Here is a 14,700-nt window from a genome sequence, read left to right on the forward strand (position 1 = left end):
CTCTGATTACTGCCCTCATTTTTCTATCAGTCAGAAAATTTTTCATCCATGATAGAAGCTTACCTGTCACCCCTCCAATATTTTCCAGTTTCCAGAACAACCTCTTATGTGGAACTCTGTCGAAAGCCTTTTTTAGGTCCAGATAGATGCAGTCAACCCAACCATCTCTTTCCTGTAATATCTCTGTGGCTCGATCATAGAAACTGAGTAAATTCGATACACAGGATCTTCCAGATCGAAAACCATACTGTCTGTCTGATATTATATCATTTCTCTCTAGGTGTTCTACCCATTTAGTTTTGATTAGTTTTTCCAATACTTTCACTATTACACTTGTCAATGATACAGGTCTATAATTGAGGGGGTCTTCCCTGCTGCCACTTTTGTAGATTGGAACTATGTTAGCCTGTTTCCACCCGTCTGCTACGATTCCTGTACACAGGGATGCCTGAAAGATCAGGTGAAGTGGAATGCTGAGCTCAGATGCACATTCTCTCAGAACCCATGGTGAAACGCCATCTGGGCCAGCTGCTTTGTTCTTACCGAGCTCCTTGAGCATTTTTTCCACTTCGTCTCTAGACACCTCTATGTGTTCTATGTTGTTCTCTGGAATTCTTATTGTATCTGGTTCCCTAAAGATTTCATTTTGTACAAACACACTTTGGAACTTTTCGTTTAGTGTTTCACACATTTCCTTTTCATCTTCCGTGAATCTATTTCCCATTTTCAACCTCTGAATATTATCCTTTACCTGCAATTTGTTGTTTATGAATTTATAGAATAGACCTGGTTCTGTTTTACATTTGTCCGCAATCCCTTTTTCAAAATTTCTTTCTGCCTCTCTCCTCACTGCCGTGTAGTTGTTTCTCGCATCTTTGTATCGCTGGTATGTTTGGGGGTTCGGCCTCTTCCTGTATTGATTCCATTTTTGTGTCTTTCGGTCTCTAGCCCTCTCGCAATTTCTATTGAACCAATCCTGTTTCCTAGTTCTGCATCTCTGTTTTGGTATAAATTTTTTTGTGCCTTTATCATATATTTCACAAAACTTGCCATACATCTCATTCACTTCCTTGCCTAGCATCAAGTCTGTCCAATTATACTCACTAAAAAAATTTCTAAGGTCACCATAATGTCCTCTCCTGAAGTCTGGTTTTTCAACTGCTTCAACCTCCTTATTTTCTTCCAGCTTATAACGCATTGCATACTTTATTCCCAAAAAGACATGGTCACTTTTACCCAAGGGAGGAAGGTACTGAATGTCAAATATCTCTTCCTCCTTCCTGGTAAATATCAAATCTAGCATGGAGGGAACGTCCCCTTCCCTCATCCTCGTAGCTTGTTTAACATGTTGATACAAGAATGTTTCCAGGATGAGGTCTACAAATTTACAGGTCCAAAAATCTTCTGTTTTAGCTTCATATGCTTCCCAGTCTATGGATTTCAAGTTGAAGTCACCGACTATCAACAGTCGTGATCTATCGTTATCCGCTCTCGCTATAATCTCTCTCATTATTGTTATAAGACCTTCACGTTTACTATCTAGCTCCTCCTTTGACCATGTGCTGCTTGGCGGTGGACTATATGCATTTATCATCATTAGTTTATCATCCTCATAGCAGATCTCTAGTGCTATTATGTCAACTTCTTGTGGATTGGCAGTCATTATTTCCTTCACCTTTAGGTGTTCTTTTACCAGCACAGCAACGCCACCGCCTTTCCTAATTTTTCTGTCCCGTCTCCAAATTGAGTAGCCCCTTGGGAATATGACCTCATTTAAAATTACATCTTCAAGTTTTGTCTCCGTGAGTGCAACAATGTCTGGTGTCTGCAGCTGTATTACATCACTTAACTCCAGTATCTTCGATCTCACTCCATCTATGTTGGTGTATGCAATCTTCAGGAACTTGTTCCCCCTCTCCTTATTCTTCACTCCCCCTCTCTCTATTGATTTTGTTGGTTTGCCTTTATGTACCACTTTACTGGTTTGCCTACCCCTATCACTTTGTAGAAAAAAGAATTTATTTCTTCTTCATTCCTGCTCTCATTTAAATGTTTTGCCTCGGCGAGGTTCAGTTTCAGCTTCTCTCTATCTTCTTTTGAAAGATCTCGTCTTAACGACCACCCTTTCCCATCCTCATCCCTTTGCAATTTTCTAGCATTCCTTAGTACTTCTTCCATCTGTTTGGCACCGTTTAGGGTGATCCTCAAAGGTCGATCTTTCCCTTTTACGTACCTGCCTATTCTCCTGTAGTCGCACACATTCTCTCTGTTTGTAAGACCTTCCACGAGGCCAACAATTTTATCTACTACTTTAGCTTCTTCTACAGCTCTTTCTGACCTAGATGTTATCGCCTTTTCTTTGCAGCCAAAAATGATCAGGGACTTACTCCGATCAACTGTGTTTTGCACCAACTTCGGGTTAGATGCCAATTCTTTCCTCACTTCTAGCCTAATGTTTGTTTTATCTTGGTTGCTGCAGTGTTTGACTTCCTTTACTGCTTCTTCTATTTTTTCCTTCTCCTTGGCCACTTGTGCATAAGTGAGTTGCATATCTTTCTTGCACTGTTCTATTCCCTGTGTAACTTCCTCCATCTGTGCTGACAAAAGCTGTTTCTCCTGTTGAATTTCCTTGCCTAACCTATTGTAGTCATTTATGTTTAAATTTACTTTAACTTCTTCCAAAGCTATTTTTAAGAGTTTATTTTCTTCTTCCATGGCTTTGCAATTTGTTTCCAATTGATTCTTATCCTTGCGCAAGTCTTTCACTAAACCCTCAAGACATAAAACTTTGCTATTCAAATGGTCATTACTTTCTTTCAGTTTACTAATTATTTCTACATGAGAGCTCACTATAGTATCTAAATTTACCAACTTGTTATGTAGACTGCTAATATCAATGCTTTCTTCATTGAATCCCTCAAAATCAAGCTCTGTTTTGTTTTTCCCCTTGCCAGTGGCCATCTTGAATGTTCTTCTCTGCATTGTAAACACTAGGGCAACTTTTTCTCATCCGATTTTTCACTTCCCTTAGCACTTTCCTGTTATCCACCTATTTTTCAAGAGCACTATACCTTTATGTTCTCAGGGACACCACTCACTACCATCAACCTGTACTACAATACTTAGGATTGTTGAAATATGCTGGAGCTCCTCTGCTGCAAGTGTTGACCCTAGGGGTGTCACCTTTTGAATCAAGTGTGTGTGTGTGTGTGTGTGTGTATGTGTGTAAGGTTTACGAAAAACTATTGTAATATGATTATTGTTAAAGGTACTAATGATTGTAAGTTTAAATGTAAGTTAGGAATACTGTAATGTAAGATACCCACCCTGGAACCACAAATCGAAGCTGTCTCTATTTTCTGCTTGTTACAACTTATAATAAAGTTGTTACATCTTGGTTTAACGTATTTATGACGTATTAGAACGTTGTTACAATTTGCTATATTAGTTGTTATAACTGTTTAGGAGGTGTTAAAACTTGTTCGAACGTTGTACCAACATCGTAGTTTCGGTGTGTGTTTGGCGGGGGTCAACATGTCTGAAATATGGGCATTGACAATGCTTTGGTGTATGTCCTGGACCATTATCAAGTAATTGTCCAGGACAGGTTAAATCACTTCCTTTATTTCCAGGCGAATGGGTCTGGGTGTCGAACTTTCAGCATGTCATTGTGATGTACTGTAATGTAGTCAGTAGTTCAACTGGACATAGGTAGCACTGGTCATGAAGTGAGTAATTTCATTTGATGAATGTCATAATATTTTACTTTACAATGTATAAATGCTGCTCAATGATGTTTTGATGTTTTGTAGTATGTTAATTCACAATGTTTTGATGTTCTGAAGTATGTTAATTCACAATGTTATTGCTGCTCAACAACGTTTTAATGTTCTGTAGTATGTTTTCATACAATTAAACTTTTTAAATGAATTTAATTCTTTACATTATTTTGGAACAGTTGTAGCAGCTACACAGTTAAGGACATTGTATTTTAATTTAGGAAATGGTTGCGCTTTATTGGAGCTTCATTTAAATTTGAAGTAAATGAAGAGACGAGTAACACCAACTACTGTATATATATATTTCATACTCAAAAAACTCAAGTACTCTCTACAGTACTCAAAGTACTGTAGAGATTTAAAAAATACAGAAAACCATTTGTTTAATTATTTTATACATTGTGACAGTGTGGGCTTTGTGTATCAAGAAGTATATTTTGTAGGTCCCTCTAGTTTATTGTACAATAATGTTCTTCAGCTCATTCTCTTGATTTACCACTCTGTAATACAGTAAATGCTGTAACTGTTTTGTAACATACAAACCTAAGCAACCAAGGCGAGTTGCTAAGTAATCCAGGCCGATGTAAAGAAAATGTCAATATTAAGGTACTTCAGTTTTACTAATATGTCACATTTTGACATTGTTAGATTCCATACAAAGTGTGTTATTAGCTTAAGTTTAATAATAATGGTATTATAAGGGGGTGGTGTGGAGGGGGTTGGGAGAGGTCTCTTTGTACGTGCACTGAAACTTGGTTATTAGAACCAACCTGATATTCGATTACCATTGAACAGAGGTCCCAACCACTCCCTGACAGAACGAACAGCTGACCTCGGCAGCCACACTCCTGCTACTGTCGGTGGACCAGCAATGGACATTGGAGTGCTTGCAATTATTTAGGAGATCCCCCAGCTAAATATTCATGACTGACTGCATATGGTAAAACTTTTACCATATGCAGATGTAAGAAATTTTACCATATGCTGACTGCATGTAGTAGTAGGCATCCATCAGTCTCAGGAGACTATATAGTTGCGCTCTGGTTGTTGGTCTGGAGTGGCCTCACCAGGGCGCAAAGCCAGGGTAGGTTGATTTGGGGGAGAAGCAGTTACCCAGGCAGCAGGTCCCCCCCTCTCCAGCAGGTCCCCCCCATGTGAAGTTTTACCATATGCAGTCAGTCATGAATATTTAATATGGTGTTTGTGTAACGTGTTTATATTGTATGTCTGTAGATATGGGGGAACCAGTGATATTTGTTCTAGGGGATTTTACATATTTTGAAATAAAATTCTTTTAATAATGTGTGCTTTTATGTACTCAGATTGTTCACATCCTTGTGTTTTAAGGTTTAGACGAGTGCATTATATGTTGCTCATTTAGTTTATATAAATTATTACTATTATCCAATTTTTTACTTTTATCATGTGAAGAGGCACTGAGCATATCAACCTACCTACATACCTGTTCATTGCATTTTGGAGATTTCAAAGATCAATGTCCCCATGGCTCAGTCTCTGACCAGGTCACATGGTTGCTGGTCTGATCAATCGGGTTGTTCAATGCGGCAGCTCATAGCCTGACGTACGAGTCGCAGCCTGGTTGATCGGATATCTTGTGAAGGTGCTTGTCGCGTTCTCTTTGGAACACTTTGAGAGGTCGGCCAGTTATGCCCCTTACGTGTAAGGATGCCAAAGAAAATATTGCACCACTAATGTAACAAACACTGAGGGTGGTAAAAACTACTCCCACCCATTCAGTGTGTTATACACATTGCATAACATGACAGAAAACTAATACCGTGCTACCACATTCCAACAAATAATATACAACAGCACCATTCTGCCTCGTAATACCCTTAAGGGTACCATGCCCGAGCCTGGCCCCCAGGCCGGGCTAAATGCAACCAAGTATACCCACTTTAATAGACTTCTTGTTTGGGTCACTGGATCACTCACCTTAAAGGGCTGAGATGTGTGGATAGATTGTGTGTCCAGACTGGGCATCAGGCGAACTGCAACTTCTCAGCTGCCTCGCTTACATGGGGCCCAGGATACAGCCTTCTGTAAGACACTGTGATAGGCAGCCAGGCCCAAGATTTATGCCCTCTGGAGGATCTGCTGTACCTTGGAGGAGAGCTTCCTGATGGTCTCACAGCTCTTGCTGGCTCTACTCGGTTGTCTCCTACGATGACTATTTCTCCACAACTGCCATTAATGTGGTGGTGGTCTCCTATTGTGTACAACTCGCCATTGACTACAATCCCCTCAATGCCCGTAATGACAGCAGTGTAGGCCTTATGGCTATTCAAGGGAAGCCGTGGCATTGCACTTGGTTCCATCTTATTTATTTATTTATTTATTTATTTATTTATTTATTTATTTATTTATTTATATACAAGAAGATATATATTGGGTTTATGAGAGTACAGAGCATTGAAGTTATACATTCTTGTAGAGCCACTAGCATGCATAGCATTTCGGGCAGGTCCTTAACCTAACGAGTAATTTTAAGAAATTAGCAAAAGTAGAAAATGTTTACAGGTACATTGTAAGAAAATATAAAAAATACATTGAAAGAAAGTATAAAGATGCATTGTAGGAAGGTATAAAACTTATGCACCCTTTTTGCATAAGAAATTTATAAGAAATTTGACAGGATTATGCAGGCGATGAGTCACAATAACGTGGCTAAAGTAAGTTGACCAGACCACACACTAGAAGGTGAAGGGACGACGACGTTTCGGTCCGTCCTGGACCATTCTCAAGATCGACTTGAGAATGGTCCAGGACGGACCGAAACGTTGTCGTCCCTTCACCTTCTAGTGTGTGGTCTGGTCAATTGACAGGATTAGTAGGTACATTAAAGTAAATTTGAGGGTTATCCCCTTAACCCCTTATATACAAGATGATAGCAATGATTACAATGGTAAAGTTATATAGCTTAGCTTCAAACACAGTACTGGGGAATTGGGTAGCACAAGATACAGTGCGAGTTTAAAGCACTAGGTAGGAAACTATGCAGATGAAATTAGGTACTTTTTTTTTTTTTAATAAGGCAAGAGTTGGACAATTTTTCAATTCGTTAGGGAGTGAGTTCCATAGACGAGGCCCCTTTATTTGCATGGAGTGTTTATACAGATTACATTTGACTATGGGGATACTGTATCAAAGAAATATTTATTTCTGGTGTGGTGATTATGGGTTCTATTACATGTGTCCAGGAAGAGTTTCAGAACATGGTCTGCATTTAAGAACAGGATTTTGTAAATGTAGATGGTACAAGAGAATGTGTGAAGTCAGTTTATGTTTAGCATGTTTAGGGATTTAAACAAGGGGGCTGAGTGTTGTCTGAAAGCAAAGTTTGTTATTGTTCTGATAGCAGATTTTTGTTGGGTGATGATGGACATGAGGTGGTTTGCAGTGGTTGAACCCCATGCACAGATACCCTAATTAAGATAGGGATAGATTAGTGCATAGCATAGTGAAAGGAAAGCAGAGTTAGGTACATAATATCTGATTTAAGAGAGTATAGTATACCAACTGTTTTAGAGACTTTCTTAGTTATGTGTTGTATGTGGGTGCTGAAGTTGAGTCTCTTGTCTAGGAATAGGCCAAGGAACTTTCCATCATTTTTATTGCTGATGTTAACATCATAAGTGAACTTTTTTAAATTCATTATTTACAACATTATTTAATATATGTGGGTTGGGGTCTGAGTAGATGAGGGTAGTATCATCAGCAAATATATGTGCTTTAATATACCTACAAATTTCTCTCATTTTTTTCTTGCTATGTACCTGTTATCATTTTTATAAATTTTGCTAGTTTGAAACCTACTACTTGAAATTAAAAGAACCTACTTGAAATTTTCTCAGATTAAGGACCTGCTCGAAACGCTCGCGTACTAGTGGCTTTACAAGAATGTAATTACTATGCTATGTATCCTCACAATCCCAATGTACCTTCTTGTATATATATAAATAAATAAATAAATAAATAATATAGGTTTAAGAATGTTAGAGACATTAGGAAGATCATTGATGTATATAAGAAATAGGAGAGGTCCTAGGATGCTGCCCTGTGGCACTCCTACGGTTAGAATGGGAGAGGTTATATCATGGATGGCTACATATTGGTGTCTGTCACGAAGATAGGATCGTATATATAGTTCAGGGCAAGGCCTTGGATTCCATAATGGTGGAGTTTAAGTAAGAGGTAATTGTGAGTATTACTTTTTTCAGGTTAATGAAGAGTGCAATCAGAAACTCATTTTTGTCAAGGGCTGAGTAGACTATTTCAATCAGACTAATAATTGCATCATTGGTACTCTTTTTTGGGAGCAGAAGCAAACTGACAGGGGCCAAGTATATCGAATTTTATGTTGGCATAAAGTTGTTTGTAAACAATTTTTCAAATATTTTTGATAATATGGGTAGGTTTGATATTGGTCTGTAATTGTTTGTCTGCTTGATTGCCTCCTTTATGAACTGGCATCACTCGTGTTTTTTTTAAGGATATCGGGGAAGGTGTGACACTAGAGATTTGTTGAACAGCAGAGCTATGGGTAGCACAAGGGCATGGGAGGCACTCTTGTATACCCTGGATGGTATTTCACTAATGTTCCCAGCTTTGGTTTTTAGTGTGTGAATGATGGACACAACATCTGTTGGGTTGACTGGTGAAAGGAGAAGAGAGTTTGGATAGCTGCCTGAGAGATATGTTAACATGTGTCTGAATCTGTGGGATTTTTCTGGCAAGGTTAGTACCAACTGATGAAAAGAAGCTATTAAATTCAGTTGCAGGTGTATAACCATCCTTGGAAATGTTTATCTGGTTATGTAAGTATTGTTTAGCTCCTAGGATGTTAGAGATGGTTTTCCATGTGCTTTTCATGTTGCCTTTTGCTTCTTTGAATCTACTCCCATAATAGGAAAGTTTTGCTTTTATTATACTGGTAAGCATTGATGAGTACCTCTTAGCTACTTCCTTTGTAACTAGGCCAATCCTAAGTTTTTTTTATATTCATGTTACTTGTTGATTGCTTTGAATATGCCACTTGTGAGCCATGGATTGTTTATTCTTTTGTCAGTTACTTGCTTGGTAAGGAGGGGATAATGAGTGTTGTAGAGGCTTAAAGTTTTGGAAAGGAAGAGGTTAGCTAAAGAATTTATATCCTGTGTATTATTGAATTCACATTCCCAGTTAATATTGTAAAGTGTATTTGTGAGGTTGTCTATTGCTGCTTGACTGTGTAACCTAAAGGTAACTTTCTTGTTTTCTGGTGGTGTTATGTCAATGTTTGTTATGAGGAAGGTAGGATAGTGGTCAGTTGTTCTGTCAGTGATTATACCAGATGCAAAGGGAGCTGTTATGTTAGTCTATAAGTGATCCAAGGTAGTAGCAGATGTCATTTTGCTAGATTTAGTTTTGTTTGATTCACCTACATGACCCAGATACTTTTATTTGTTGATCCCCAGCTTCATATTCACCTGCTTCTGTTCATAGGCACTAATGTTACCTTCTGACCCGAACCATCTGGCCTACTCCATGTTTCTTCTGGGGAACCCTATCGGCTCCCTGAAGAACATACTGATTAAGTACCATACTACTTAGAAGTCATCAGTCACAATTCTTGTTGCCTAACGAGGACCATAACCCAAAACCTGGCCCCTTCAGAGGCGCAGATAGCAATGGCCCATGAACACTTCACATTTAAAGTTTATCATCTTGCCATCGGCCATGGAAGGCACCCAGAATGGTAGGTAAATCAAAACAAACCACTGCATGGTTTAGCAGTCCTTATGGTGCAGAGGTAAAACACTCGCCGGGCACTTCGCAAGCGATTTGGCCTGGGTTCATATCCTGGCTTAGGAAGTTTGAATAGGTGTCAGTCTTTAACTGTAGCCTCTGTTCACCCAGCAGTGAATGGGTACCTGGTGGTTAAACAATTTGGCGGATCGTATTCCAGGGAAAATCAAGATTAAGGACCTGCCCGAAATGCTTTGCATGCGAGTGGCTTTACAAGAATGTAAGAACACTTGTATATATAAATAAAAAAAATACTCGCAAAGTATCAAAAGAACTCTGCTTTTAAAAATTAATGTTAACAAACGACAAAAACTTCATTAACCTGAACCCCCCCCCTCCCCTGCTAATAGGCTGCACCCACCTCGTTTGGGGAAGGAGGAAGCCGGCTCGGGTCAGCTGGGCCGCCAGGTCAGTTCTGGAATGATGTACAACTGCCGGCCAGAGGGAGTGAGGGAGAGTGTCAGGGAGTCTCCAGCGCCTCGTCCAGAAACTGGCATTTCATTACATTCATCGCTGGTTTTCTGTGGGGGAGCCCCATCGGCTCCTTGAAGCTAATCGCCCACAGAGCAGGACAAAACAGGAAAACTCGCAGAAGCACCACATTCCACATATGACGGGATACATATCATAGACACTGCCCTGTGGATGCTGCCACAGAGCAGCATCCTAGGACCTCTATTTCTTATACGTCAATGATCTGTCTAATATTTTTTAACATTCTTAAACCTATATTGTTAATGCTGATGTTTGATAAATATTGTTTGCTGATGATACTACCCTCATCTGCTCAGACCACAACCCACACACTAAATAATGCTGTAAACAATGAATTAAAAAAAAAGTCCACTTATTGATGTCAACCAATAAACAAACACTAAACATAAAAAAGACCTACTACATCTTATTTGGAAGCAAATCAACAAATGCAGTTCAGCTTCAGAGACAATGTTAACATCAGCAATAAAAGTGATGAGAAGTTCTTTGGCCTATACTTAGACCAGAGACTCAACTTCAACACCCATATACAACTCATAACTAAGAAAGCCTCTAAAACGGTCGGTATACTTTATAAAGTAAGATATTATGTTCCCCACTCTGCTCTCTTCTCATTATACTAGGAGCTAATTTATTCCTATCTTACATACGGTATCTGTGCTTGGGGTTCAACCACTGTAAACCACCTCAAGCCCATCATCACCCAGCAAAAATCTGCTATCAGAACAATAACAAATTCTACTTTCAGACAACACTCAGTCCCCCTGTTTAAATCCCTAAACATGCTAAACATAAACTCACTCTACACATTCTCTTGTGCCATTTAGATTTATAAAACCCTGTTCTTAAATTCAAATCCTGTTCTGAAACTCTTCCTTGACAAATGTAATGGAACCCATAATCATCATCTATGCAAATAAAGGGACCTAGTCTATGGAATTCACTCCCTAATGAATTTAAAAGCTGTCCAACCTATGCCTTACTCAAAAATAAAACCAAAAAGTACTTAATTTCATCCTCATAGTTTCCTACCTAGTGCCTTAAACTCGCACTGTATCTTGTGCTACCCACTTCCCCAATATATGTGCCTAAGCCATTCAACTTCACCATTACAATAACTGCTATCATCTTATATCATGGTTGTTATATTGAACACATATTTTACTACATAATACCTAGAAATAATCATCAAATTATACTACAATGTACCTGTTGATAAACCTCAAATTTTACTATAATGTACCTACTAATCTTCATCAAGTTTCCTTACAATGTACCTGTTAACATTTCTCAGTTTTGCTAGAAATTACCTACTTAAAATTATCTGTAAGATTAAGAACCTGCCCGAAATGCTATGCGTGTTAGTGGCTTTACAATAAATGTGAAAACATCACTGCTATGTACTCTCATAAACCCAATGTACCTTCTTTTATACAGTATATATAACTAATCCAGTCGAATCCGTGGTGCATAAAGCAGCTTTATCCTTCCCACCAGGATCAGCAGGTGGGCTCACAGGACTAAGACCCAACCACATCAAACAAATGCTCAACCCTGCACTGGGAGACATTGCACAGGGCCTCCTGGTGGAACTTATTAGATTCGCCAACACATGCCTAGCTGGCAAAATACCAGAGACCATACAGCCTCCCTTTTTTTGGCGCTTCACTCTGTGCCCTGAGGAAAAAGGATGGAGGAATCAGACCAAATGCTGTGGAACAATTCACTCCGGCACCTCATCACTAAGGCTGCTGCTAGAACAGTTAGCCAGGCAGCAGCAGTCATGCTGAAGCCAAAACAGCTCGGGTTTAGCATTCCCCAAGGGTGTGAGGCAGTTGCTCATGCAGCTAGAGCCTACATTGCCAACATTACAGATAGAAAAACCCTGATAAAACTGGATTTCAAAATTGCTTTCAATCTGGTAAAAAGGGATGTAGTACTCAGTGCGATTCATTGTTTTTTTCCTTCTACCCGTTTGTTAACTCATGTTACAGCAAGAATCTAACTCTGTCATTCGGGGAACATGAAATTTAATCACAAGGTGTCCAAGAGGGCGACCCTCTTGCTCCTTCTCTTTTCTGCCTAGTCATCAAGGAAGTCATCAAATAACCTGTCCAGTGAGCTTGTTATAAGTGTTGGCTGCTATGGGGGATCTAGTATTATATTGGTGTAGGGTCAGCAGTTAGAATCAGGAGGTATCACCATTAAGGGAGATCATAAAGGTCCGGCCCCCAATAAAAATATAAAACAGTAATACTTATAGTGGCTTTCTGAAAATGTCAGCCTAGAGGTAGATCATTGATCTCCTACACAGGAAGAATGGATATTCCTTTAAAACTAACTTTTTATTAAACCCTCTTAACAACTCCCCATATACATTCGCCACAATAACAATAATTACTTTACCCCACTATCTTACGTTAAAAGCCTTGGTCCACATAAGCAGGATACAAGGTTTTACAATGAGCACAAGCTAGGGTAAAGTCTACTAGGCAAGGGACACTAGCAAGGACTCTGCCAAGGGTCCATAGAATTACCCAAATCGGCCCAAAACTACACAAATCGTCCTAGCATTACGTAAGTAATGAAGAAATATGGTATATTTACTTACTATAATGTTGGTGCTACACGTAGAACATGATCAAACCTATTTTTACTCTGAAATAATCTAATTTCATAACGAAATGAGACGTAAATAAGTGAGAGGTGACGCCATAGGAAGTCGACGGTCCAAGCGACAATTATGTGGAGCGACTTATCCAAGATATATGGTCGCCTGGAGAGTGTTTGCTGCCATATCAGCCTCCTGTACACAGAGATCCAGTCGTCGTACATACATGTATGTATGAGTGTGTGTACATGTGTATACAACATTAATAATTTTGTAACTAGCGTCAAACACTGTTACTTGCTTAGCTAACCGAACTAGAGGGTTCAGTTCCTGAACCGATTATGTGTCTCTGTAATCCTTTACACCACCGCCCACGGGATGGGTATGGGGTGCATAATAAAGAAAGAAATAGAAGAAATTTAAATTGCATAATACGGTTATTGACATTCAATAATAGTAAGATAAGTTTTGATATTAAGTTTTTAAGTAAGATAAGTTAAGATAAGTTTTAAGTAAGATAAGTTAAGATAAGTTTTAAGTAAGACAGTTTTGATATTCCTAGAGTACGAGTTAATCAAACTAGAAATGCTCTACAAATCAAGGGACCCAGAATGTGGAATGACCTTCCCAACCATGTTAAAGACTGTACCTCTCTCAACCAGTTTAAGATAAAAACGAAGCTATACCTAATAAATTCTCTGTAACCTACCTTACCCTTCTATTGTCAACCAATGTCTGTTTTTTTTCTTTAAAGAGCGCTTTTTGTCGACATAATTGTATTTGTGCTGCTTTTTCATCTATGTTTTCATTTCTTGTTTTCATTCTACTCATTATGCTCAATTAGTATTAAGCTTGTCATTTAAGTTTATCATGCCCGAAACGCTTTGCGTAATAGTGGCTTTAGGCATTGTATGTACTAGCTCTACCTATAAGTCAACCAATCTTTGTAAAAATTTATTGTATGTATGTACCTTACCTAAATAAACATTTTATTTTTTTTTTTATTTTATAAATCAATGAGGACCAAATGGGAGACCAGTGATCAGATGAATATTACAGACTCAAGGGTAGCCTTCTCTTCTTGTATATAAATGAAAAAATAAATTAGTTTGTTTAATTCTAATGCTTGTAGGCGAGAACAGGTGTGAACGCCAGCTAGCGCACAAGTACATGAGCGCCCAAAATACTTTTTTTTTTTTTTTTTTTTTTTTGAGATATATACAAGAGTTGTTACATTCTTGTAGAGCCACTAGTACGCGTAGCGTTTCGGGCAAGTCCTTAATCCTATGGTCCCTGGAATACGATCCCCTGCCGCGAAGAATCGTTTTTTCATCCAAGTACACATTTTACTGTTGCGTTAAACAGAGGCTACAGTTAAGGAATTGCGCCCAGTAAATCCTCCCCGGCCAGGATACGAACCCATGACATAGCGCTCGCGGAACGCCAGGCGAGTGTCTTACCACTACACCACGGAGACTGCATTCGGGTGTGTTTTACACAAAAGACATGTACAGACAGGCGTGTGGCTTCTGACTTCTTTTTTATTGATTAATATTAAATATTAGGCGCTTACCTATAATAGTTATCATTATATGCAAGTATAACTATCACATAATAAATATAAAAGGAGTTTATCAAAAAACTGACAGAAGTGTTGTGTTTTGTGCGTTGTATCGTGTTTGTGGGCATTCGGGTGTGTTGTGTTTACGCTGGCGGGCGGCGTCCTTACCAACTCCGGATTATGTCTATTACATCACTAAACTTCATTTAATAACTATATGCCTGTTAAATAGAAGATTTTAATTGTTAATAGCATTATATTGTCGTTTTAATATGGAACACGTACACATATGCGAAACGTCTAAAGCTGGTGTCCGAAGTGGTAAAAATATTAGTGTGCGATGTTGTCAATGTACGGAGTGTCTTGTATCATAGGAATTACCGTTTGTCGTGGCGCCATCTATGTTTTGACAGCAGTACTACTAATGTTCCCACGTTATGTGATGA

General features: G+C 38.8%; 1 protein-coding gene across 1 annotated transcript in view; it reads right to left on the bottom strand.

The window, feature by feature from the left end:
- The window catches only part of Gnpnat (glucosamine 6-phosphate N-acetyltransferase), an 85,906-nt gene extending 80,108 nt beyond the window's left edge, over positions 1-5,798 (bottom strand). Inside the window, exon 1 of the mRNA XM_069301876.1 lies at positions 5,736-5,798. Within this exon, the coding sequence (XP_069157977.1) occupies positions 5,736-5,783 (48 nt within the window). The 5' untranslated portion in view covers positions 5,784-5,798. The remainder of the gene's footprint in view (positions 1-5,735) is intronic.
- Positions 5,799-14,700: the final 8,902 nt, after the last annotated feature.

This window comes from Procambarus clarkii, chromosome 46 (genome assembly GCF_040958095.1).
Source record: "Procambarus clarkii isolate CNS0578487 chromosome 46, FALCON_Pclarkii_2.0, whole genome shotgun sequence".
NCBI classification, from domain to species: Eukaryota; Metazoa; Arthropoda; class Malacostraca; order Decapoda; family Cambaridae; genus Procambarus; species Procambarus clarkii.